The sequence below is a fragment of the Lissotriton helveticus genome, chromosome 8, assembly GCF_964261635.1.
Source record: "Lissotriton helveticus chromosome 8, aLisHel1.1, whole genome shotgun sequence".
Taxonomy (NCBI): Eukaryota; Metazoa; Chordata; class Amphibia; order Caudata; family Salamandridae; genus Lissotriton; species Lissotriton helveticus.
In genome coordinates, this window is record NC_136069.1 from 906,938,165 (window position 1) to 906,963,754 (window position 25,590).

Consider the following 25,590-nt stretch of genomic DNA (forward strand, 5'->3'; position numbering starts at 1 on the left):
CTCCTTTAGGCATAGTTTGTGTTGTTATTTCTCCAAGGGATCAAAATGGACCCGCCAAAGCCTCTCCTGTTTTCGACAGCCTTTTCTCAGCTGTCTGAGTCTATCTGAATATACCAAGGGGCCGAGGGACTCTTCCTTGTTGAATAATGCTGTGGCGCGTCATTTTAAGTTGGTCCATCAAAATAATCTCAAGGATTTGAGTTATTTTGTTATTGATGCGGTGCCCAATTCCAAGAGGGGTGGTGACAGAGAACGCAAGCTTAGACAATTAGAGAGTCATTATATTCTACTTCTGGATACCAAGATCCCGAATGGTCTTAACATGGGGGAGGATTTATAAATATTTATGACAATTACACTTATTCTAGTAACCATCGTTTGGGGCAGGCTTGACCCCTAAAAATTGTCGATCTATGAATTTTGCTATTTTTAGCATGTTTCCATCTCTGCTGCTATGTTTCTGCTGCTCTTTTTATCATATTGTTGGTTGTATACCCTTTTTTGATGCAATTTTATCAATGTCCATTTTATCATACTTTTACTGGAGTTTTTACTAGTTTTACTTGATTTTCTGGTTTTACTGGTTTTTTCTTCTGGTTTGGATGTGGTATAAGGTTTTGCTGTAATATTATTGGGGAAATCAAGTTGATGATGTCCCTTATATGAAAATGAAATTAGAGCTTGTTTTGATATGACATTGTCAAATTTTGAAATCATCTTTGGTTTTAAATTCCTTTTTTCATCATTTTTCTAAATTTCACTCATCTTAATACACCATTATCTATAGGATAGCAACCTCTAATATTTTCCACATATTTGTTAAATTACAATTTATTGTATGATTGTGTATAGTGGTTATATTCCTCTTAGCACTAGCACTTTATTATGGTAAGGCATCTTCTAATTTGAAATATGGATGTATCGAGAATCGATTCTATTCATAGTTTTTATTTACACGATCATTGCACTTTTGTGAATGCAGTTGGTTGCACTATCCCCCTTATATTGTGAATGATATAGACTTTAACATGTTAAATATATAATGAGTGACCGCTTGAGATTTGGATACATTGGGCACTTGCCCGAAATTGAGTTTCATTGTTATACATACTGTGTACATTTATATATTATTATTATGCACTTTATTGTATATATATATGCTCATTATTGAGACGTTTTTCACTTGTAAAATATTGCAAGTGCAGTACTGATGTTTGTATTCTCAAGGCGTCTTTACTATAAGTATGTTTTTCATGTCTATGCCAGATTGGGAGGAGTTGGCGCTCTCTGGCTGCTTTAAAAACTCGCTGGTTTTTGGTCTCGTCATGTGATCAAGACCGGGTGCCCCCAGTCGAACGCGTCATGCTGCCAGTTACGGAGTAATAAAAGCACTTTATCACCCTGAGAAACGCGCTCGAGTGGTCTGTACCTGTAGTTGTGAGTTGCGCCACTGCAGGATTTTGGACTTATATATATTTATATATATAATTTTATTTGAAAACAAAAGGTCTTGGCTTACACCAGACTTCAAAACCATAACAGAAATGACAGTGCTCTGTTTCAGAAAAAAAATTGTAAGGCATTTGGTATCACCTCTCCTCTATAACGTACGTGAACAAAGCAGTATAAGAGATGTTTCAAAGTGATAAAGGTTTAGGCCTTGCCAACGTATTGTGTGCTCAAAGAATGCTCCATTCATAGTTTTAAAGCTTTCTTCGTAATAAGTACTAGCAGTTCAATTTAGAATTACAATATGCTATTTGTCCGCTTTTGCTGCCTTGTGAAGTTGCACTGATACAAATGTATTCATATTTATGGCTAATGTTGAAGATTTAAGGACACCATTTTATTAGGAAAGAGCTATGGGGCTAACTTGTGTTAAGTATATTATTATCTAGATAATTAGGGTCTGCCTTAAAACAAAAAATCTGTTTCTTCTTAAAAAGTGTAATATCACTCTAATGAAAACTCACTATTGGTCTAAAGTCGAGGATGATGTATTCGCCTCCGATGGCCTTGGCAGTATAATATCCTTTGCACAAGGTGAACTTGGGCAGTGAGAGTAATCTTGACCAATTGTAATTAGGTCAATTATGTTTTATTGGGTGATGACTTGATTAATTTGTGCTAATTGTATTTCTGCAAGGCTTTATGGATTAATCTCAGTATCTCTCTCTCTCTCTCTCAAGCTATTCAACCCGCAGCAAAAACCTTGGTCCACACTTGTGACCTGCATGGGTGTTTGCATTATTTTTACATCAATGCATCCTCACCACATTCTCTGACACTGTCAATTTGAGCTCCTATTGATCCTTTCCCTCATGCCACCTTTCAACTCCTTTACATTTACTGTGGGCTTGAAGCCTACACAATCCCTTGACAACATGATATGGATGTTTAGCTTGCATCATCTTACCAAGCACAAACTTCCTTTTCATCACCACCATACTGCAATCATAGCCCACCGTGGCCTAAACTAGCTTGGCTTACACATTTACATTAAACATCTGAACATCTGGCTTACATATGTTTCTTCTCATTCGCTTAATATAGAAAGAGCACAATACAGAATTGAACGCCGTTCTTCGACGAAGTTGAGAAGGTGATAACACCACACCACATTTCTGCAATGAATACCACACTGTTAAATATTGTTCCATTTATCACAATCCAAAAGCAACAAGTAAGGGAATCATTCCCTGGAAATGATTAACAAAAGGATTCAGATTGGTTTCCGATAGAGCCACTAACCTTACTTCAACTAATCGGACCACCTGGAGATTTAGGTGGACATGTTTATCATCAGCTCTTGGATTAGGTAGATTGATCCTTTAAATTCTCTTTGGGGCCTCACTTAACCCGCTCTATCACCCAAAAGCAATCCTATTCCAGTGGAGGTACTGCTACGAAATCAGGCCTGGGTCCACTGTGAGGTTCAGTCGTGTTTTTCACGTATCCACTTTGCTACAGGAGCACGGGTTAGATGGCAGTAGCAGGGAGCACTGTTGTGGATGCTCAACTACTCTGCCTGCTGACTTTCTTGGAAGTTCAGCAGCCAGCTCCCAACTACCCAGCGCGTGATGGTAACTTGGAAAGCACACCACAGACACTACAGCATCCATCTTGAAGCCAAAGTCCACTGCATAATCCAGTCCAATGCTGCTAACAAGGGAGTAGCCGGAATATTAAAATAGCTCCAACAGCACTCAGCTCTTATGACACCAAAGTAAATCATTGCAACCCTCCCCTGAAGAGCTTGCTTGTTTCTTCCATCTATCTGCTGATATCCACCACTTCACCTGCACATTGTCAACCGTTCAATCTTTCATCCATAATTCAGTCTGTCACTATTCCATTAGTACGCACATCTATATCAAAATGTATCTATCCATCTTCGAACGTATCCATCTAACCTATCCATCCTTCCAACCATCCACTTAGTTATCCATTATTTCACTTATCCACCTCCTTTCATCCATCCATTCATCATTTCAGCCATCCAACCTTTCCCTCAGCCATCCACCCTTCAACCATAGCCATCTATCCACTCATCCATCCATCTATCCTTCCACTCACTCATTATCCATGCTGCCTTCCACTCACCTGTCCGCCCATTCACCCTTTCACTCATCCATCACACACCCCTTCCTCCAAACATCAATCTTCCCTACCACTCATCAATCCATTATTTCACTCATCCAGTCTAACATTCGTCATTTCTCTCATCCATACTTTCGCTCATCCATCCATTTACCCTTTCACTCACCATCCATTCCACCTTTCACTCATCCATCCATCCACCCTAGTACATCCATCCATCCACTCTCTTTTAATCATCCATGCATTCTTTCACCCATCCATCCTTTGGCACATCCATCCAACCTTTCACTCCATCAATCCATTCATCCATTTTCCCTTTTACTCATCCATTGACCCTTTAACTCACTCATCCATGCACACTTTCTCTCATCCTTCAATCCATCCTTTCATTCATCCACCTTTTCACTCGACCATCCACTCTGCCTCCCTTTAACACATCCATCGATGCATTCATTCATCTATGCATCTATCCATCCACCCGTTCACTCATTCACCCATCACCCACAAATACATTCTTTCACTCACTCACCCTCCAAGCCTTTCACATTAATTATGAGCTATTGTCTGCCGAGTTGCAGACAGAAGAGGCCAATCAAGAGCCCCACCCCGCTGTAGCTGCCAAAGTGGAAGGGGGTGACAATGCCACTGGCTGCCAACACCAGTTACTGCATAACCTACCTCTGGGAAGATGGGTGTTGTGATGTCTGCAGGTAATGATGTGAAAACCTCCGCATCAATATACTGGTGGTCTGGCTCCTCTTGTCCAGGCCGAGGTGGCCCTGAAGTTCTGCAATTCGCTAGACTAACGCATGTGACACTGAGTGATGGGTATGCAGGATCAGACTCTGGCAATATTTATAGCTCCTGTGGCAGTGGCATATATCACTAGCAGTGGAACTGGGACTGCAAAACTGAGACTAGCGTCTGTATTAGAATCGATGTTGGGCTTTCAATGGCCTAATGATTCTGGTGGTGGCCTGGGGTCATCAGTGGTGGGGTGATTATGGCCAACCTTCAGCCGAGACTTAAGCAGCTGCCTTTCAACCACCTCACCTCCTGACCTAGAGCACAATGTACTTATGGAGGAGTGGGGCGACTTCTCACATAACAGCATAAATGCACCTGGCTCGACTTCTTGACAGTTCCTTTGCTCATGTTTGCTTCTAGATCCTTGACCTGTGATGGGACGAATGAGAACTATTTCCTTGTATAACAATGGAATCATGTTAAGGGGAGAACATTCCTGGGCTGTACGATGTCTGTAAGCTCAGGACTCCTGCAGTTGCGTTTCTTGCCATTAAATGCTTTACTTCTGAGAGATTGCTACACATGTCCAAGAATGGGGACCAGAGTACACCACCTAGAGACGTCTGAGATGAAACCAAGCAGATCTGCAACTGGAGCCATAATGCCATCACGAAGAGCCTTAAGGATGCCTAGTGTGGGGTCCAAAGATGCAGAATCAGTGAAAAGGGCCATCCATAACAAAGTGACTCAACTAAAAATCATGCTAAGTAGATATTTCCTTGAAGAGATTTCACTTAATCCAGCAGAAGATCCTCGAGATGTGCAAATTTCCCACAGTCGTACGTGTGATTTACATAGAGGAAATGGACGATCACATGCGAGTGGCCAATGCATATGTTTCACACCTATAAAACTGAAAAAATGATGACTCCTGAAACGCATTTTCAATGACCTTCACACTTAAAGCACTTGGAAGCATACACTTACTAAGAGTAGTTCTAAAGTGGAGTTGTAAAACATGGGAAAATGCTCTAATGCCCACATTTTCGTGAGGTTGGAGGAAATGTTATTTATTTTGCATCTATTCCTTTCTACTTGAGGAGAATTCTATATACAGAGGGAAAAAAAGACCACAACAGTTTTGCAAGAGCACATTATCAATCTATATAATCCAGCAGTCTTTCCGTCTTCAAGACGGACCACAGAGGAGTTTAGAAAAAGATGGCACATATACAGAAATCTAGGCTTATCATCAATTTCTCTCTCACAAACCTAGTAATTGTGTTATTTAGGAAGAAGCTGTACATGTCTACAATGTATAGGCAGAGGTCTACACAATAGGAATTTAAGGAATTTATCCTTTTTCTGAAAATGTGGCTTCAAATTCCCCAAAAAAGCTTTGTAACTCATGGGACAAATAGAACAAGCACCAAAACCAAAGAAAGACACTGACAAAAGAAAGCAGGGCTTAGTACTAGGACTCTGGTACAACGGTCAAACATCAGGTGAGCATATTTTGGTGGCAAACTTTACAATGACATGCACCAAATACAATATCCTGCACTCCACCAAGAGGAAGCAATATCACAGTAAGTATGCAATTATGTTAACATGTGTGATTATGTTTTGTTTAAAGAAAGAAAGGAAAAATACCAAGCATTTTCAATGCAATAGGTCTCGCATTTACGCGAATTCAACCTATTGGCATTGTAAATGACAATGTCTTTTATTTGGGTTTTAAAAACCAAAAACGTAAATAAAAGGCATTATCATTTACAAGGCCAATAGTTTACACTTGCGTAAAAGCGAGACCTATTGCATTGCATATTCTTGTTCTCTATAGGTCATTACTGGTCAGAGTGGTATCCCTTTGGAGAGTAGAGGAATGGATACCACTCTAGCCAGGCCTAAACGGGTCAGTACAGCATTACCAAAATTACCAGATGCAGGAGTTTCGGGCCCTCTTTCATCAGGTGCAAATTTGCACCCGATTGAACCATCCACGGTTTGCATGACATTTTCCAACTGCTCAAAGTAGGTGGGAAATGTCTGTAGTCCAGTCCAAGGATTGTAAGGGACCCCATAATCCCAGTTTTGAACGGTATTACCCATTCCAAGTACCTCAAATCATATTGCCTGGATTCAGGGGTGGAGATTTCTCCCCTGAATTCTGGCCAACTCAGCTGCCACTCCTAAGCTTTCTGTTTGCAACTCTGCGTACTAAGCTTTTGGTACCGAATATCATTAATCTAAACAACTGCATGTGCTCCTGCACTACAAGAGTAGGTTACTGTGGCTCATTTTTTCAGTATTGTCCAATCAGGCTCTGCACATAGATCACAACTTTTGTCCTGAAAAAAGTCCGGTGCACCTCAGAGTAGGGCTAGCATGTTGACCAGCGGCAAGGGTTTAATTATTCCACTCTATTTTAACTATATCATATGGGGACATAAATAGTTTGTTATCTGCCATGAGGTATTTTTAACAGTATTGCATCTCTAGATCACAGGAAGTGGGGACAACCTCTTCACCATCACCCGTTTAGGTCACCCACCACCACACAGACAAGACTCATCAGTCACCCTCTACTGGTAAAACATCCATAAGAGCTCCCCTCTTAAGCAGGATTACAGACCACGCTGGTGACCGTGGCTACAGGCATGAGGAGGTGCCCTATGGTGAAGCATGCCACCAAACGGTGGGTGAGAGCTACCATCCTAAAAAGAAGGGATTCTTTTACATAACCTTGGATCACAAAACCATTGCTTCATTAGTCCACTCACTCATCAGGTGCCGGGAGGTGATATATATATATACACACACACACACACACACACACACACACACCTACCCTTCGTTACAGGGCTCAATATTGCAGCTCAACAGCTCACCAGCTCTTAAAACACAAACTACTGTACATCAATATGTGTTTGTACAGCATAATACCGAAACTCAAAGGCACACCTACTCTTGAAGATGCGACTGCAGCTTAGTGTTCCCTGTGTGCATGAAGCACATGCTACTCCAGATCGATGCCTCACCTTCGCTCGAGGCCCAGCCTGTGCTAGATGTGTGCATTAGTGCAAACAGCTGTCCCACTGATACTTGCAGCTCATGCTATTGTAGCTCATATCGCACTGGTACTTGAATTGTGACTCGAAATACAAGCCAGACCTACTGGCTTTGCCAGGGGTTGTTTTGGTATTCAACTTTCTCATGTAACAAAAATAGAAATCGAAAATTCGTCACACCTACTATTTTTAGAAGTGCATAAGAACACAAATGTTTTGATTATTGCCCTTCTTCATAGATAGACATAATCCATGAACTATAGAATGAATATTAAAAAAAATAAGCATTTAATACAATGCCTACTACTAATAAGGTAGCCCTCTTCTATTAAACCAAATGTCATGTTGCTTTTAAAGCCAATGTTCCACTTTCAATTGAAAAATATCTACCTTCACTTCATCTTACAACAGGATTAATGGTGAAATTAATAAACCAAGGCATTTCTAGCTCGTCCTATTTCAATGACTCATTTGTTCCTCCCCATCACCAGATCTCACCTCTAAGTATTATTCAATCATTTCGGTTATTCTGTATTATAATGTACATCTTCCATGAAAACCACTTATACCATATGAACATGCGTATTTAACTAAAAACACTTAAGGTATTTAATTTAAATATCCAAGCCCTTGCCTCTGCACAAAAAAGAAAGTAACTTGCGCCATCTCATCTAGGATATCATCCGAGTGCTCAATTACATATAGAATCAATATCCTGAACTCTCGTAAGTCTGGGATAACAAAAAGATCAGCGATGTGTGTTCGATTCGGCTACCTGATTAGTGAAACCGTTACAGCAAACAAGTCATAGCTCTCTTGTGCAGCTTTACCATACGACGCGCCAGCTAGTCTATATCAGGAAGGCTTGTCCAACACAGCCACTGCTGGTTCTGTACAGTGGTGGTGTGTTTTACACATCCTACTGTGTGCCATAAAGTAGCTAACAGCCTTAAGACATGGCCGCAGTGTACTTTGGTCCAGATACTCAGCTCCAAACGATTTGGTCAGACACAAAACATTACAACTATTGTGCATGAAAAATAAAGAGCTAAGACGTATATGATGGCAAGTAGAAACATTGTACGTCAATGGGCATGTTCAGATGGTAGACGCGGAGGGGCATGTTAGCCCGTGAATCTCCTATCGAGTAAAGAACAACAAGCCGTGAGCGTGCACGCTCCCGAACTTCCGGTTTCGGGATGTGCATGCTCACGGCTGTCGTGGGGCGGGACTTCCATCTTTGCGAGAAGCCCGCGCCCACGGAGTGGATGGCCCAGAGGACCAATAGCAGCAGAAGTCAGGAGTGGCGGCTGAGGCCGCTGATGCGGTAAGTGGGGCTTGGGGGGCTTGGCACGTGTGTGTGTGTGTGTGTCTGCGTGTGTGTGTGTGTGTGTGTCTGCACGTGTGTCTGTGTCTGCCTGTGTGTGTGTCTGCACGTGTGTCAGTGTCTGCCTGTGTGTGTGTCTGCACGTGTGTGTGTGTGTGTGTGTGTGTGTGTGTGCGTGCCTTCGGCCGGCCTGCGTAAGCGCGTCCACAGACCCTGGTAGGCTCGTGCACCGCTCTGTCTCCCTTGACAAGCAACTCGGCGACAATAGGTCTCGAGCGAGACCTAAACACCGGCACACAGTCAAAAATAGAGGAGATAGAGGCAAAATTTCGGGAAACCAAGCCAAGGATAGCAGGTCTAACAGTAACTATGAGCTCTGTAAGACTCATAGGATGACTTAGTGGAACCCTAGCCCTCATCATGAGCAGACACAGTTCAGAACACTAGGAAGCTGGGAATAGATTGTCCAGATTAATTAAAATCAACATCCTTTTCAAGTGCACACTATATATAAACAGTCACTTTAAAAATAAACAATATAGTAGAAATTATATTTGTAAATAGGCAGAACAGAAAATACTTTAACATTTTGACAGTATTTTAGTGATGTCTGCAGTAATATCCCCAATCTCTCCCTTCCATCAGCCAAATATGCTGACCTTGGTACCAAGAGATGACTATTCTAGTTTCATAGATTGTCTACACCAGAATACGTTATCTAAACAGCAGAAGCAATGAGCAATAATTAGGTGACAGCTACTGGTATAGTCTCCTCACCTTCGAAGCTATGTTGTTCTGAAGCAGGAAGATGCCTGTCAGAGGACTCTATGTTCCTTTTCTGTACCCTTCAGCAAGGAAACGTCTTTACAGCTATAGAGTGACCCTCAGCCTTAAGCCCTGGATCAAAGTTCCTCTCTATCTAATGACACTTCAATGCAAGCTATATACTTCATCTCACCATTACAAATGCACAATCAATAATAAAGCCCCTCTAGTCTTTCACCTACTTATTTTCTAAGAGACATTAATTACTGTTCAAAAGGACTGGGAAATCAAGATATGACATTTTATGGACGCTTGTTGATTACTTAGAAAGAATAACTAGAAATCAAAATATCAAGCTACACTAAAATAAGCACTAGTACAATCAAGCAAGGTGCATAATTACATTGCCCTATTAACAATGTTGTTCAATAAATATAATCTAGTTGTCGTGGACCCTACCATCTCTGTTGGTGTAACAAACTTACATGGAGCTAGGTCATCGTCTAATATTGATCATTTTATTGTTTCGGCAAATTGTGGGGACTTTGTGGAAAAACTTCTGATCCGTGAGAGTCTTCTAAGTGATCACCACCCACTAATTTTGACCCTGAGGCTTAACCTGACACACCAACAAAGGGGCAAGGCTATGGACTCAAATAGTGGAGAAGTGTGGCTCACTGGTTAGAAGAGGCAGACCCTGAAGCAGAGGTCAGACCCGGGACCAGGGTTCAATTCCCGACGCGGCAGGGTCTTGAGCCCAAATATCCACGGACTTGATAATTCTCGTTTCGGTGCCTACTCGAATCACGGGTTCACACTCTGCAGCTCTGGGCATTAGCTGCTTAATCTCCACTACGGCCCCCCCCCCGCGGCGGGATGCCTGGCTTTCACCTTGGGGATGCCCAGTACGGGTATCTCACAGGGAAAAAAGCCAGGACGGGTTCCCAAGGCAAGCGCCGAGATGCCTACGGGTAATCGAGCGCTATATAAGAACGCATAATAATAATAATAATAATAATATTAGGACTCGGGAATGATGGTACTACCTTACGGTGGACAGGCAACGACCCTATTTCCTTTATGGAAAATCTTAAGGGGCAAAAACAGAGAGATTTAGATAAATGGTCCGATAATACACTCAACAAACCTGGCTGTTATAAATGCATTCTGCAATATCACAACTGAAATAGTTAGCAACCTGACCTCCAAGAGGAGAAAGAATGGTTGAGATTTTAACCCCAGATGGTTTAATCAGGTTTGTTCAGGGCTAAATGGGGATTTAAAAAAGGCCCTGAAATTAAGACCAAGCGATATTGCAAGGACTACATTTTAAAGGAAAAGTTATAAAAATACCCTGAAAGAAAGGAAACAAGAGATCCGTGAGAAGATGTGGAACACACCAATATAGACTGCTGAAACACGAGATGCAGCTCTGTCCTGGAAAACAATTGACCACACCGTTTTCAGAGCAAATACTGCAGTAAAAATTGATACTGTTGTCCCTCCAGGAGATTGGATACTGCATTTCGAGAGCATTTTTAATCCTGATGCTGTTAAAGTAACCAACAGTAATGATGCCAATTACATTTTAGTGGAGCCAGTATCATTATCCCCTATAATGTCAGATGAAATAACATCTGCCTTACAAAAAAGTGTTAATGGTAAAGCCACAGGACCGCATGGGGTTCCTAGTGACATTTTTACACATAACCTGGATTTCAGGATTCCCATTTTATTAAACGTTTTTAATGCCACCTTAGAGGGGAGTGCGGCCTGCATCCTGGGTGCAAAGTGTAATCGTACCAATATTTAAACCAGTATTGTGTGCACAGTGCGTTAATCTGGGACAATCTTGTATCTTATTGATTACAACGCAGAAGCCTCTACTTAACAAAAAATATCTACCGGAGCTATTGTGCGACTGGAATAACATCAACGTAAACGCTGCGCATTATATATAAGAAAATCCTAGAGTATGGTTACAAGCTTCAAAAACAAGCGACGTTTGACATTTCAGTCAGCTAAATTAAAAGACAAGCTCCGCAGCACTCTATAACACCAACGGTTCTTCTGGAGTGTCGGTTAAACGAACTACAATACCTTCAACGGATGCAACCAACCATCAGCAGCCTCTGTCGTCATCATCAGCTGAAGCATCAAGCAACACAGACCACATAATCACGCCAACGCCCCAGCAGCTATTTTGAAGGAAATTATTAAACTGTCTAGTTTATTGGTGATGTGAAAAGCACGTTCAAGGAGCGCCATCTCGAAAACAGGGCTAAGTTTTACATAATTTCTCGAAATAACGGAGGGTGATCATTTTTACAAAAACCTTCCGAGCGCTCTGCATGCCGCTTCAAAACAACATTTAAGGTATTGTTACATGCTGCAAAATTGATCATCTATACAAAAAACATCCGAGCGCCCTTCATGCCGCTTATTACCAACATGTAAGGTACTGTGTTACACGCTGCAAAAGTTATACCCACATATTCCTAACAGTTAACAACAAAAATCGTCACGAGCCCAGCAGCCTCACCGGAAGTCAGGCAAAGTCGCCTGTGCCGGGGGCGGGGCTGCGTCCGGACCGGAAGAGAAGGCGGAGTGAAAGCGTCTCGCGACGCCAGAAGGAGAGCGGAGTCCCTCAGAATTCACCTGGTAAGTTGAAAAGGGCTGGGGGGGGGCTCGGTTCCCTCGTTGTGTGTATGGATGTGAGTATGCATGTGTGCGACGGCAGGGGAGAGGGGGGGGTGCACTCGTGAGTGTGTGTGCGCGCGTGTGTGTATGTGAGGGGGGGGTTGGGTGTCTGTATGTATGTGCGTGGGCGCTTGTGTGTATGTATGCGCATGCGTGTGTGCTTCCCAGGAGACAGCGCCTGGCCGCAGCGCTCGTTCGTGTGCGCGTGTCAGTTTTGAATCGCCTCCAAGGCGATGCGCGAGGCCAGGATTGTCTCCTGGGAAGCTCACACGCCGACATAAGGTTCTCGGCGGAGACGCGCTTCGCGCGGCTAGCCGAGACCTAAAAAAAAGCTTCAAATAATTATCTTTATAGAAGAGAGAGGTTCAGATATGCTGATAAATGGGGTTAGTAAAATGCTTCTTGACAATATGATTTATTAAAAGGTGCCTCACGGAGCATAATTCATGCAGTATGCTCTAGGATTACCATTACTAATGTGGGAATTTTACCATCTATAGATTTTTTTTTTTTAAATAACAAAATACTGAATTACCTAATTTTGCCAACAAAAAAAACCTACAGAGAACACCAGGTGTCTTTGTCCTTGAAATTGGAACATTATATTGCCAGAAGCTCTTACCTCCTTGGATTCCTTTAACTGTTGCAGTTTTGCCAGCATTATCAAGTCCCACCATCACCAGTGTCACCTTCCTGGGGGAAATAAAAACTCATTAGGCAAAACATTTTTTGCTTTCAGGTGTCTTTTTTAAGAAATTAAAGTGAGTCTGTGCAACCCAGATGTCCAGAAAGCTATTCTACTTCTATCACAATCAATTATATTAAAACAGCTGTCTGGTTGAAAAAAACATTGTGGACGTTCTGAAAGCTTACATAGGAATGCTTTCTGTCCATTACTTACCACTAGCTTTTTGTTTCGTCACTCTCAGTGGCTTTCTTTTTATTTTCTGGCTATATTTGTTTTGGCCCCACCAGCCCATCTTTGTCCCTCCCCTGGAGCATAGCCTCTTTATCACCCCTCTGATTAGCTTCTTTGTTTCTTCCACGAGAGCTTGCTTTTCAATGACTCTCTTTTTCTTTTTTTCTGAAGCACTCCATGACTGTACGTTTATTACAGCTGCCTCCCTTGTATGCTTCTCTGCCCTCTCCATGTTGCTCCGAAGCACAGTGGGCATCTAAGTAACCCTACACTCCACGCAGTGTTTTGCAAGTGTGCTTCCACTAGCATTAATTCACATTCTTATTGACACTAGATTCATACATACCCATAATAACATCCACCAGCTCTGCTACATGGGGGTTACGGTAGCTACATTCAGCTCAGTGCAATCAGGCCTCATTTTGGGCATTTTAATACACCTCAAATCTGAGCCCTAACTTTAGCCCCGAAACAGGCTCCAGGTTAAGGATTGTATTATAAAACAGGTACTAAAAGCCATATGTATCAAAATATACTTTTGCGATTCTTAAATTGCGATTTTCAGCGAATCACAATTTGAGAATCGCAAAATGCAATGTATGTGGGATTGGCTAATAATTTTGCGAATCCCACATATTCCTTATTTGCGAATCGCAAATTGAGATTCGCAAATAAGGAATATCTTCCCATTCATTCCTATGGGCTAGGAGGCCCATTGGAATGAATGGGAAGGCATTCTCAATTTGCGATTAGCAATTAGAGAATCGCAAATTGAGAATGTCATTTCAAGGGTGCCAGGGAGTCAAAAGGACACCCTGTTGCACCCCTGAAATGTGCATGTGTGCAATGTGGCACACATTCATGCCCTAAGGACATGTATGTGCGCCACATGGCACTTTAAGAAATGCAAAATAGTGAATTTTTAAGTGAAATCGCAATTTACCACCAACTTGAAGTTGGTGGTAATTTGCGATTCCTTAAGGCCAAATCACACTTTCTTTTGTGCTTCTTACATTGCATTTAAGAAATCATAATTTGCGATTCCTTAAATGCAATCGCAAAATTTGTGATTCCTTATTTTGCAAGGGAATTTTTGTGTGATACATTGCACACTGCCAATTTGCGATCGCAAACGCTGAAATTCTGCGAATTTCACCGATTGTGATTGCAAATTGGCTTCATACATATGACCCATAATCTTTCGCCAGGATAGCTTGATTCCAGTGGATTGTGTGTCTTTTGCTTTCTTGCCCTAAGTGCGGCAGGTATGTCCAGACGTGGGTCCTGGGCTCACTGTGCCACTGGAATCAAGCTATCCTGGCTGAAGAGGGGTGAAACCCTGAAACCGGTCCTAGGATGCTTGTGTCCAGTCCAGGGAGGACCTGGCTTGGCAGTTCGGGCTGGACTGTTCCCATGAGGCACAGGGTCAAGACTGATTTGAATATGGCCAGGTCCAAACTGGGGTGGCATGGTGAGCAAAACAATGATGAATTTAACCCAGATCTCTTGACTGGGGGTTAATGTTTTGATTTGTTCTGCATTCCGTCCATCGATTGTGTGTCTTTTGCTAGACAGTCTTATTAGCCAGTCCAATCCTTCCAACCCAGCACACTAGAGACGCAAGTAAGCCAGCATGTGGTCGTCTGACCGCTAAGGGAAAGAAGATATTTTGGCATACGTAGATGCAGGCCTGAGAACAGACGATCAGGAGATACCAGGGTGTACACAGCATCGAGCATATAGGATCAGTACATAGCCCAGCAAGTGTTGACCTTAACACACAGAAACAGGAGATATTGTTGCATTTGCAAAAAAACACCAGGACCATAATTCCTCTCATATACAAATCGAGAGAACAAGAGCCCTATTTTTCAAAACCATATGACTGACTAGTGTACACAAAATATGGCCAGCTTTCAACTAATGGGTTGTTCCCTACTTAAAGAAATTCTATTGAGAACAGAATTGATTAGCCTAGCGCAATCAGCAGCACCAATATGCACTGGCAAAGCCAATAGGTCTTGTCTAGGAAGCTACTGGCTTTGTCAAAGTCTTGCAGCCATGTTGTACAGCAGGGCGGCTGCACAGTATGGGTGAAAGTTACAGAAAAAGTGCTAAGATACAGTGTTTTTCTCCCTTCATTCGTGCTTCTGTACAACATAACTAAAAGACATTGGTAAAACCAATAGCTCTTGTAGGCGAGACCTGTTGCTTAGCCAATGCATGCTGTTTTTTAAGTTATTTTAGTTACCAATCCAAATTGGTAAGTTAAAATAAGAAAAAAATATGCGTCATCTTTTAAAGTCACAAACATGCATGGTGAGCACTCCTACATAATGATGCGACCACCGCGTCATAGCTTCTTTTTTACCATGCTGTAGTGCATGGGGGAGGCTGTACAACAAGGGTAGAAACCATTGGCATAATTAGTAAGTCTCAAAGGCGAGACCGATTTTCTTTGCAAATGCTTGTTTGCTAAGGTGCTAAGCATTTTCCACGTCATGGAATGTGGTGTGAAGTCTCTGTAGGAAGTTGACTCTTTATATGACATAGCACAAATGAGGTATACTGAGCAAAGAGTCCAGGGGCTCCCTTTATGAGTGGACAGGGGTTAGCTCTAGCAATCCAAAGGTGCTCTTCTATGAGGGGGGAAGTGTGATAGACCAGCCTTAGGCTGATCAGAGAAGAGTGTTATACATCTGCAAATTCACACAATAGTCAATAAATGATGCACACGACTCAATAAGGAGATCCACACCAATGTAAAAAAAGAACACATCTTTATATAGGTTTAGGCACAAGAATCAATACAATCAGGTAAGTACGTTTTGCAAGAAAAATACTTTTACTTTTAAAAAGTTGACAATTAGTGCATTTTCAGAAGCTGCAATGTTATCCTTTTGGAGGAAAAACAAGTATGGCATTCCGGTGTAGTACAGCAACTTATGAGACCAATCGCTTGGACTTAAGGTGAGTATGGGGCAAGGTCCAAGGCAGCACCAGCAGGTTACCTCCAGCGCCACTAGGGCGGCCAGGTGCTTTGGTGCAGTGCAGCATCTGGTGCCCAATGTTAGTCAATGGGCATTGGTCTGCGTGAAAAGAAGCTGCAGGTTTCGACTGGGAAGCCAGTTGGACTGAACCAACAGGAGGGTTCAAGTCTTGCGATGCTGGGGTACGTGGGACACCGGTGGTCCTGTTCTCATGCCGGAGAGGATGGGTGCAGAGGGTCTTTGAGGTGTCTAGCTTCTTCATACAGAAGCACTCGCGGTTGAGGGGACCTTCAAACAGAGGCCGCAGGCGACATCAGGGAGTAGACGAGGGGTAAAACCAAGGTGAACTGTCTCCTGAAGGCTTGGGGACCACACTGACACCATTGGCCCACATCGACTCGGGCCGGCAACTGACACCATTGGCCCACGTCGACTGAGGGGGCTCCGGTGCAGTGATGCTTGGCGCCATCGAGTTTTGATGGTTCTCGAGTCCTCACAGTTGTTCTTGAGGTACCTTCAGGATGCAGTTCCGCAGCTCCACTGGAGTTCTCGAGTCTTTTGTGAAGGCAAGCCGTCCTCCGAGGCTTTGGAGGTTCACCAGCTGTAGGACGAGATGTCTTTGGTGCAGGTACGATGGGGAGCAGCAGACAGGCTGGCAGGCCTGGTGCCAACTCAGTTGCTCTTCCTCAGTGTTCTGTTTTTGTGGCTCTTCAGTATCCTTCTTCGTATCTCATCAGGTTCAGAGGACCACATTGACACAGTTGGCCCATTTCAGCTCTGGTTAGGTGGCTCGGGTGCTGTGGTGCTTTCCAACATAGTGTTTTCGCGGTCTTGGAGCCTCACAGCTCAGTCTTGGGTAACTGCAGTATGCAGGGGAACAGTTCCACTGTTCCACAGGAGTCCTTGGTTCCTGGATGAAGTGCGGACATGTCTCCCAGGCTTTGGAGACACAGCAGCTGCAGGACAAGCTGTCTTTTGGTGCAACTGTCGAAGTCAGCATGCAGGCCGGCAGGTTGGCTCCAAGTCAGATGATGGACCTTCTGTTCTTCGTCTTTGCGACTCTTCACATCCGTCTTTTCTTTTCAGGTCAGCAGGATCTGCTTTTCTGGTACAAGGCCCCCTAAATACTAGATTTAAGGGTGTGAGAGGAGTATTGGGTAGAAGCCAATGAGCCACCTACCCCTTGGGTCACTACAGCCCCAATATGACCATTTCCTGTGGGGAGTGGGCATAACCCTGTTCCAGTGTTCCTACATTTGTCAGCACCAAAATGGCTAACTCTGAAAAATCTCCTCCACTTCAGGTAGCCCACCTTAGGGGCCGTACTGGCAACAGGGTGGACATGCCTATCTGATTAACTAATTTTCCCACCTGTCCAGGTGCCAAAGGGCGCTGAACAAAGGTAGATTGGCTTCCTCTCCTATGAGAGAAGCCAGATTTGTATACCAAAAGGCAGTGGGCTCTGTGAAGCTCGCCTGACTTGGAGTGCTAATCTGCAGGTCATCCTGTGGGTGGGGGTGTTAAGCACCCTCTGCCCGAGCAGGCTTGGTTTCTGGGCCCCTGAGAGCAAAGGCCCTCACCCCTGGGGGTCACAAACTTGTATCTGGGGCCAGGCTGGCAAAAACCAGTCAGCACACCTCATGTAGTATTAAATACAACACTGGCATCATTGTTGGTTTATCAATATAAGATGTTTGATACCAAACCTCCCTATTTTGAATGAAGCCATCGTGTAGCCGACGAGCTCCTCCGGATCTCCGGAGACGGTTTTTAGTTCTGGGAGACAGCCCGACTCACCCGGCCCCCGCCATAGTTGCTTGTAGACTGGCGGTCTCGCCCTATGCCATATTCCGAGCGCTGATTTATATCCTGCTCGTCTGTTACTACTGATGTTTGACTGCCCTCTTGATCAGCTCCATAAGGTTGATCATACTCCCTAGAAGCTGCCACCGATCCCCATCGTGAACGCCGACCTTCTAGTCGGACAGAGCACAAGTTTTAATCCATGTGACCATTGTCCTGATGATGACCTCGAGTTATAGAGGTTGAAACGCCGTCGGCTCTGCAACGCCATTTGCGGCTTTCTATTGGTCATTTACAACTAATGAATGTTTATTTGTACTTGTAAATAATTGTCTTGACCTTCACTTATCTGCACTTGTGCCGCTTCACGTTGTTCATAACCACATGTTTCACTGTGCCGTTCACTCACTTATACACTGCCAGTACACATCTGGTTGTTTTGGTCACTGCAATTTAGTTGTATTTATGTGTCTCTATATGTAAATAATAACCTTTGCATTATCCTTTGGTCTCCCTTGCCCTTTTTCCCAGTGCTTTGTTTTTTTCTCCCCCTGGCTGAATTGCCCTCTAACGTGACATTCCTGTTGAGAAATTGACTATGGATGTAGCCATGGCTGTGTAAGTGGGTCTAGAAGTGCCTGTGTGGATATGGGAGTGGGTGCATGACTGAGTGGGTCTGTGAGTGGGTATACAGGTCTGAGTGAGTCTGTGAATTAGTGTGTAGGCGTCTCTGGGTCTGCGAGTGAGTGAATTAGTGTCTTCGAAGGTCTGTGAGTGGATGGATGAGTCTCTGAGTGGGTGAGTGAGTGAGTGAGTGGATGCTTGAGTGTCTGAGTGAGTCAGTCAGTGGGTGTATGAGTCTCTGTGTGGATCTGTGAGTGAGTCCATTAGTCGCTAAGTGGGTCTGTGAATGGTAACATGAAAGTCTAAGTGGTTGTGTGAGTAGGTGAACGAGTGTCTGAATGGGCCTGCGAGAGCGCAAGGGTCTGTGAGTGCCTGAGTGGGTCTGTGAGTGGGTGCCTGAGTGTCTAAGTGGGTCTGTGAGTGCCTGAGTGAGTCTGTGAGTGGGTGTGTGAGTCTCTGATTGGGCCTATGAATGTGTGGGCGAGTCTCTCAGTGGGTCTGTGAGTGGGTGAATGAGTGCTTGGACAGATCTATGAGTGTCTGAGTGTGTCTGTCAGTGGGAGTGTGAGTCTGAGGGGGTGCGTGAGTGTATAACTGGGTCTGTCAGCGGGTGAGCGGTAAAAAAGTAGGGGACCACACTGGAATTGATCCTCGTGCCATTTCCCCCTGCGACAGTCCTCTTGTCCAACTTATCTGGAGTCTGCTACCCTCTGCTGCTGCCTCCGGTTTTGTGCCGACTCCACCCATTTTCTGATTATTTTTCTGCCTCTTTCCTCCTCACTATTGCCTTCTATTTTACAACTTTCTGCTTGTTCTGCCCATTATTGTGCCTCTTTCCAGTCGCTCCTGACCTCATTTGCCTCTTTCTGCTCATTTTTTACATTCATTCTTACTCTTTCTGCTCATTGCGGACCTTTATTCTGCCTCTTCTTGTTTCTGACCTCTATTCTGCCTCTTTCTGCTCATTTCTCACCTTTACTTTGCCTCTTTCTGCTTGCTTCTCACCTTTATTTTGCCTCCGTTAGCTTTTGACCTTTATTTGCCTCTTGCTGCCCCCTTTTCACCTGTATCTTGCCTCTTTTTGCTCATTGTGGACCTTTATTCTGCCTCTTTCTGCTCCCTTCTGACCTTTTCCGTAACTACAGGGGAACCTCAAGAACCCCGCGGTCCAAGCCAGCTACCCGCCTCCTGCAAGAACTGACATTGCTGCTGCATGCAGGGAACTGCTGTAAATGAGCTTCATTGCATGCAGGAGTAAAACTTTAATCTCTCTCCCCGTCTGCATGTCTGCGCGCAGGGAAAAAGATTAAACCTCCGCTTCCAGTGTGCGGAGAACTTAGACTGCTCCTGCCCGCTAGAATCTGAGTGTTTGCTTTTGCTTGGCAGGAGCTGTGAGCTCCCGTAAAGCATAAGCAGACAGCTATGACCCGGGGGTGGACAACTTGGCACAAAGTAGGAGCTAGCCCTGGGGGGGCTGCAGTTCCTGGGCCATGCTCCAGGAAGGGGCGCCGCGCAGACCCCCTCCTCCTCTTTTTAAGGGTTGGCCCAGAAGGTGGTGATTCCCAGGCCATACATGGAAGAGGGGGATGTGTGGCTCCCATCCCTTATTTATTTTTCTTGCTGCCCCGGGAAAAAGTGGCCACCAGGGCTCTAAAAAGACCATGGAGGGGGGTCAGTGCGGCCCCCTCTAATATTTAAAATTAAACCCTGGGGAGGTTGTTTCCCCCGGGGGTCAAAAGGGCCCATGGGTAGGGGGGTCTGCGTAGCATCCCCGCTCCAATATGAAAAGAAAGCCCTAGTGGGTTGGTTATCCTCAGGGTTTTAAGAGCCATGGGAGGGAGGCGCCATACGGCCCCCTTTTTTTTTTTTTCATAGATGCCCCCAGGACCTGGCCGATCCGGGGGCTGTAATCAAAACAAGCACGGGAGCCCACAGTTTATTTATTTATTTTTTTACACCTGGGCCGCGGATTGGGACAAGTTCTATGGCCTCTTTTTTGAGCAGCAACTTTACCTCTTCTTTTGGCAGATGAAGATGATGAGAACTTTGGGCGTGTTTGACTTTTTCGTTCTAGGCAATAGCCCTGACTGATAATGTCTAGCACCCACTGATCTGACGTTACTTCTGGCCACAAATGATGGAATTGTCGTAGCTTTCCCCTGACAGGTGATGTGTGATCAGGGAGTTGGTTGGTAAGTCACTGTTTGGAGGTAGAGGGTTCTTTTGCGGTTATTCCACTACCTTTACCCATGGATGTGGAATTCCTATAGCCTGACACCCAGGACATATTGTTTTGGGTCAAGGACAACAAAGCATTCATATTTATTTGTCCTTTTGACAAGTAGGCCCAATCCCCAGCAGCACAAACACTTTGGCTGCCTGTTTACAGTACTACATTAGGGATCGGGAATGGGCATAGTCTGCAGTTAAGGTAATATTTGTGTCCATATGTTAATACTGTTCGAACTTGTATTCATGGTTCATAAAACAAAGCCTTTCTTTTTAGGGTGGGTGCTGATTAAAGCAAAGGATTAATGATCCTTTGCTTTCAAAATAAAAAAGTTCACACAAAGAATGCAACTAGGAAAATAAAGTTTTGCTAAATTACAGTGAAGTTGTAGGTAACATTTCTTAGAAGCGTCATTTAGTAAAATGTATTGATGCATGCTAGTATTTGCCAGAAATATTCAAAATGGAAAATCAGTACAACCAGTAGCAACAAGATAATGAGGAGGTCTGATATGGATGGTCAGCCTTTTGGTTTTGTCAATGTGTGTCTTGTTTTATATATTTTTTTAAACTTTGAGGGAGCTGCCAGGCCCTCACTATAACAAACATTGTCAATAAGCAATAATTTTTTGGGGTCTTAAAAAGCAAACATTCCCACAGCAGTCCTTAGCACTGAGCAAAATTACTTTGTTTGCAGATATGCTCCTTGTGAAAGAGCGGAAGGCAGTCAATGTACAGATAAATAGAGGGGTAGAATTTTAATAAAAGCAAAAGGTCATGTTAACTCCAGACCTAATTAGGGGCCCAATTCTTAAAGAAAGTCACAAAATTGCACCCATGGTATATGTCCTTGCTTTAGTGCGGATATATGGGTTTCATGAATTCACAAGAATTTACAGACATAGGCCAGGAAATCCTAATCCTAGAAAATATTTGTGAACTGCTTTTTAGCATGAGTAAATATGCAGGTGTAGATTTGTTCATGCAAAACTCTGTTGTGTATTTACAAGTTAACTTTCCCTCCAAGCACTTTTTTCCCAACCCTGGAAGATGCTTCACTTCTGCCATTGTTAGGAGTAAATTTCCAATCTTTCTCAGTATGGGAAAAGATTAGAGAAGAGCTTACGAAAACCACTAAAACATGCAATTTATTAGGTTTGCCTCAACTCAAAAGGGCAGTCCAACCCTGTTAGCTTAATGCGACCTCCAGCCCCAGTACATAGTTCTGCAGAAAAGTGCCAAAATAAGGAAATTGCTAGAATTCAAACATTGCTATAGTATGAGCCCTGGCATAACCAGAAAGGTAAATTTCAGAGTTTTTATTTAATGAGATTGCTGCCATAATTTGTCACTGCACTTCATGGTACCAAAGGGCCAAGTGGATTTGTTATACAGGACAGTCGATTTATGAAGTAACCTGTCCCAAGGACAAGTAGATATTTTTTATTAAATTCCACACCCCTGACCTTTACCTCTTGGTTTGAAACTACCTCTGTAATATCCTTTCCTGATGGTTGGTGGCATTGCTGCGGCTGCAGCTGTTAACTGGGGTGGTGTTCTTTGAGGCCCCTATTCCCTATTTCATCGCTCTATGGCTTTCAACACCATCGCTACTTCCTCGCTGACGAAGCGATTGCTTAAACTAGGTATCAAAGATAGGGCCCTGAACCTACTGTCCTCCTTTTTGTCGGGTAGATCACAGAGGGTCACTGACTCCATTCTACTCTGAACCTTTGTCGCTGCCCTGTGGAGTTCCTCAGGGCTCTTCTTTGAGCTCTACAATATTTAATTTGTATGGTTCCCCACTGGCCAAGCTCATTCATTTCTTTGGATTAAAGGCTGTGTCATATGCCAACGACACACTGATAACAGTGTCCTTCTCCAAAGATCCTGAGGATTTTGCACCCAATTTCAATCACTGCATGACAACTGCAGTTGAATGGACGGGCAAAAACTACATTTAACTAAACTGAGATAAGACAGCGGTCTTGCCCTTTGGTTGTCAATCTTTGGCTGGGTATTGCAATTGGTGGCCTAATGCATTGGGTACTTTACAGAGGCCAGCTGAAACAGTGAAGAATATGGGAATCATCTTGGATGGCAAGTTGTCACTGAACAGTCAAGTCAATAGCACAGTGGCAACCTGATTTTGGACAATTAAAATGTTGAGAATGATCTTTCCACTTCTGCCACGTCTGGTTCGTAAACAGGTTGTGCTTGCTTTGGTTACCTCAAGCATAGACCACTGTGATACACTATACCTTGAGACTAACAAGACAACCATTGCAAAGCTACAACTGATGCAGAATGCATCAGCTAGACTTACCTTGGGCATACCTAAGCGACAGTCGGCATCGAAAGATGTGACCTGCACTGGCTTTTGGCAGAGAAGCGACTTGCGTTTAAGGCTCTCTGCTTTAATTTGTTTATAAAGCCCTTTACTCAGCAAGCCCAGTGTATATTAAAGCCATGTTCCAATGGTATGTACCAGCTAGAAATCTCCACTCTGCAGCGCGCAATCAGGTAATTATTCCCAGAGTCGTACATAGAAATGGGGAGACAGAGCCTTCTCGTTTGTAGTTGCAAGGCTCTGGAACAGTCTGCCCCTATATTATTCGTCAAAGCGACATCTCCCTTTTGGAAAGGCGCTAAAAACCTGGGGGGGGGGGGGTTGTTTATACTTAATCTGGCATAGTAGAACTGGCAATATATATTTTTTTCTTTTTCAGTTCCTGCCGAGCAGCCTGGCAAGACTATAGTCATTTGCTGTGCTTTAGAAATCACAGTCATAATATATCATATCATTGATTTTGCAGTCTCGGTGTCCTTGATTTTTTTCAAGTTGTGCATCGAAATCTAGACCAAGGAGGTGTTCTCCATCGAATGGCTGTTGAAGATGCGTTGTTGCACTTCAGGTTTAAATCCTGAAATGCTAAGCCATGTATGTCTGTGATGCATTACTGATTAATTAATCCCCATTGAAGCTGTGCCTGCGCTGTCTAGAGCACAGTGTATTGTTGAATTGGATGTTGGTCTGCCCTCTGAAACTAAATCTTCCCTTTCTTTTTATATTGCTGAGGGAGATGCTGTAAGAGTTCTTCCATTTTGCCCCATGTAGCTTTGTTGTAGCAAGATAGGAGGCAAACCAAATGTACAATCCTCCATTGATTGGCATGACCTGTGGCAACCCTTTTTCCCGCTGTGCCAATGCACTTACTTTCCTGGTCGGGAGGTGCTTTGTGATGCTGCTCTTTTGCGCACCATAATTATCACTAAGAGGTCGGCAGTAGGGTGACCTCTGATGTAGAGAGGGTCAGAGGGTGAAGGTCTGTAGTTCTCTCTACTCTGGGAGTGAGTACCCTTGATTTCACTGGGTCTTTGAAAATTTCCTAGGAAACACTAATCATTAAGTCTATAATTGGTAGGTAATGCACTGTCTTCTGTGTCCTGGAAAATTTCCTGATCAGGAAATAAGTCTCCTCTTCTGTACTGTGCGGTGGTAATTTACGATACTCTGGGGCCCGCTGTATTACAATAAAATAGGATTAGGTATCATCTGTTGTAGATGCCTTGGCTGGGATAGGTGGTTTTCTGTCTGTCTGGAAGGACCCCATGATAGCCATTCCATTAATCTGGGCTTTGTTGTGTTGCTCCCTGTGAATCTGATAAGTAAGTCTCATGGTGAGGGTGGTCTACTTCCTCTGCTCCGTGAGTAGGTGAGGGAGACCTAGTGTGTTGTGACATTGGCCGGCTTTGTGGCATAGGGCTTGTGGCTCTATACTCTGTGTGAAATCAAAGTCTTGGCTTTAACGCCTGAAGTTTTTTCTGCCTACTGTCTTCATCTGGCTGACAGCGTTTCTGCATGAACTGTTGAAGGCCTACGAAAACATTGCCACCTTCTTGTGGAAGCATGCGCTTCTGTGGTGTTTTTGCCTGCTTCTCAGTCACCATTTTTGTTGCCTATGAAGGCGCCTATATTTTTGGCATCAGAGGAGCTAGGTTTTCTTTGGTGTCCTTTCATCGGAGTCTAGGAGTTTTCGGCTCTGTATAATGTAATGTAATGTAATGTGTATACTTGTAAAGCGCACTGTTGCCAGTCAGCGTCCTGGCGCTGTATACCGCTGGGGAACCCGTCCTGGCTTTCCCTGTGGGATGGTCCCTGCTGGGAATCCCCAAGGTGGAGCCAGGCATCCCCGGCGTTGATGGGGCCGTTATGGAGATTAGGCAAGCTAGTGCCCAGAGTTGCCGAGTGGGACCCCTGGTTAGAGTAGGCACTGAGGCGAGAATTATAGAGTCCGCTGACCCTGGTCCACGACCCTGCCGCGTCGGGAATCGAACCCTGGTCCCGGGCCGACTTCTGCTTCCGGGTCTGCCGCCTCTAATCAGTGAGCCACACCACTCCATGGCTCAACACCGGTCACTTGTACGGCTCCGAATGTTTGTCCGACCCCAAAGCGTGGTGTGAAGGTTTTGCTGGTGCCTATGTATGTGCTTGGCTCAATAGTTGTTTCAGCATTGATATGGGCTTGGTGTCAGCTTCCCCTTATTTATTTTATTTATTTGAAAAGTTTTATATAGCGCTGGCTAGACCCGGAGGTATTAGAGCGCTTTACATGAGTTACAGCAAGTTAAAAGTTACAAAGTTACATCACTTAAATCAAAGAGTCACAGGGAGAGGAGGAGGGGGAGGGAGAGACTACACAACTGTCAAAACGAGGAAAACAGTGTCAGATGTCCAGCTGGGTAGGTGACAGCCGAGGGGGTGAAACCAGGGCCAGACTCCTCTTTAGCTGCATATGACCGCTCCACCAGGCA

At 44.0% G+C, this 25,590-nt stretch overlaps 1 protein-coding gene across 4 annotated transcripts in view; it reads right to left on the minus strand.

Moving 5' to 3' along the window:
- The window catches only part of ARL13B (ARF like GTPase 13B), a 669,439-nt gene that overhangs the window by 437,987 nt on the left and 205,862 nt on the right, over window positions 1-25,590 (minus strand). For all 4 annotated transcript variants that reach the window (XM_078657718.1, XM_078657719.1, XM_078657716.1 and 1 more), the window contains one exon: window positions 12,833-12,903. In XM_078657718.1, the coding sequence (XP_078513844.1) occupies window positions 12,833-12,903 (71 nt within the window). The remainder of the gene's footprint in view (window positions 1-12,832; window positions 12,904-25,590) is intronic.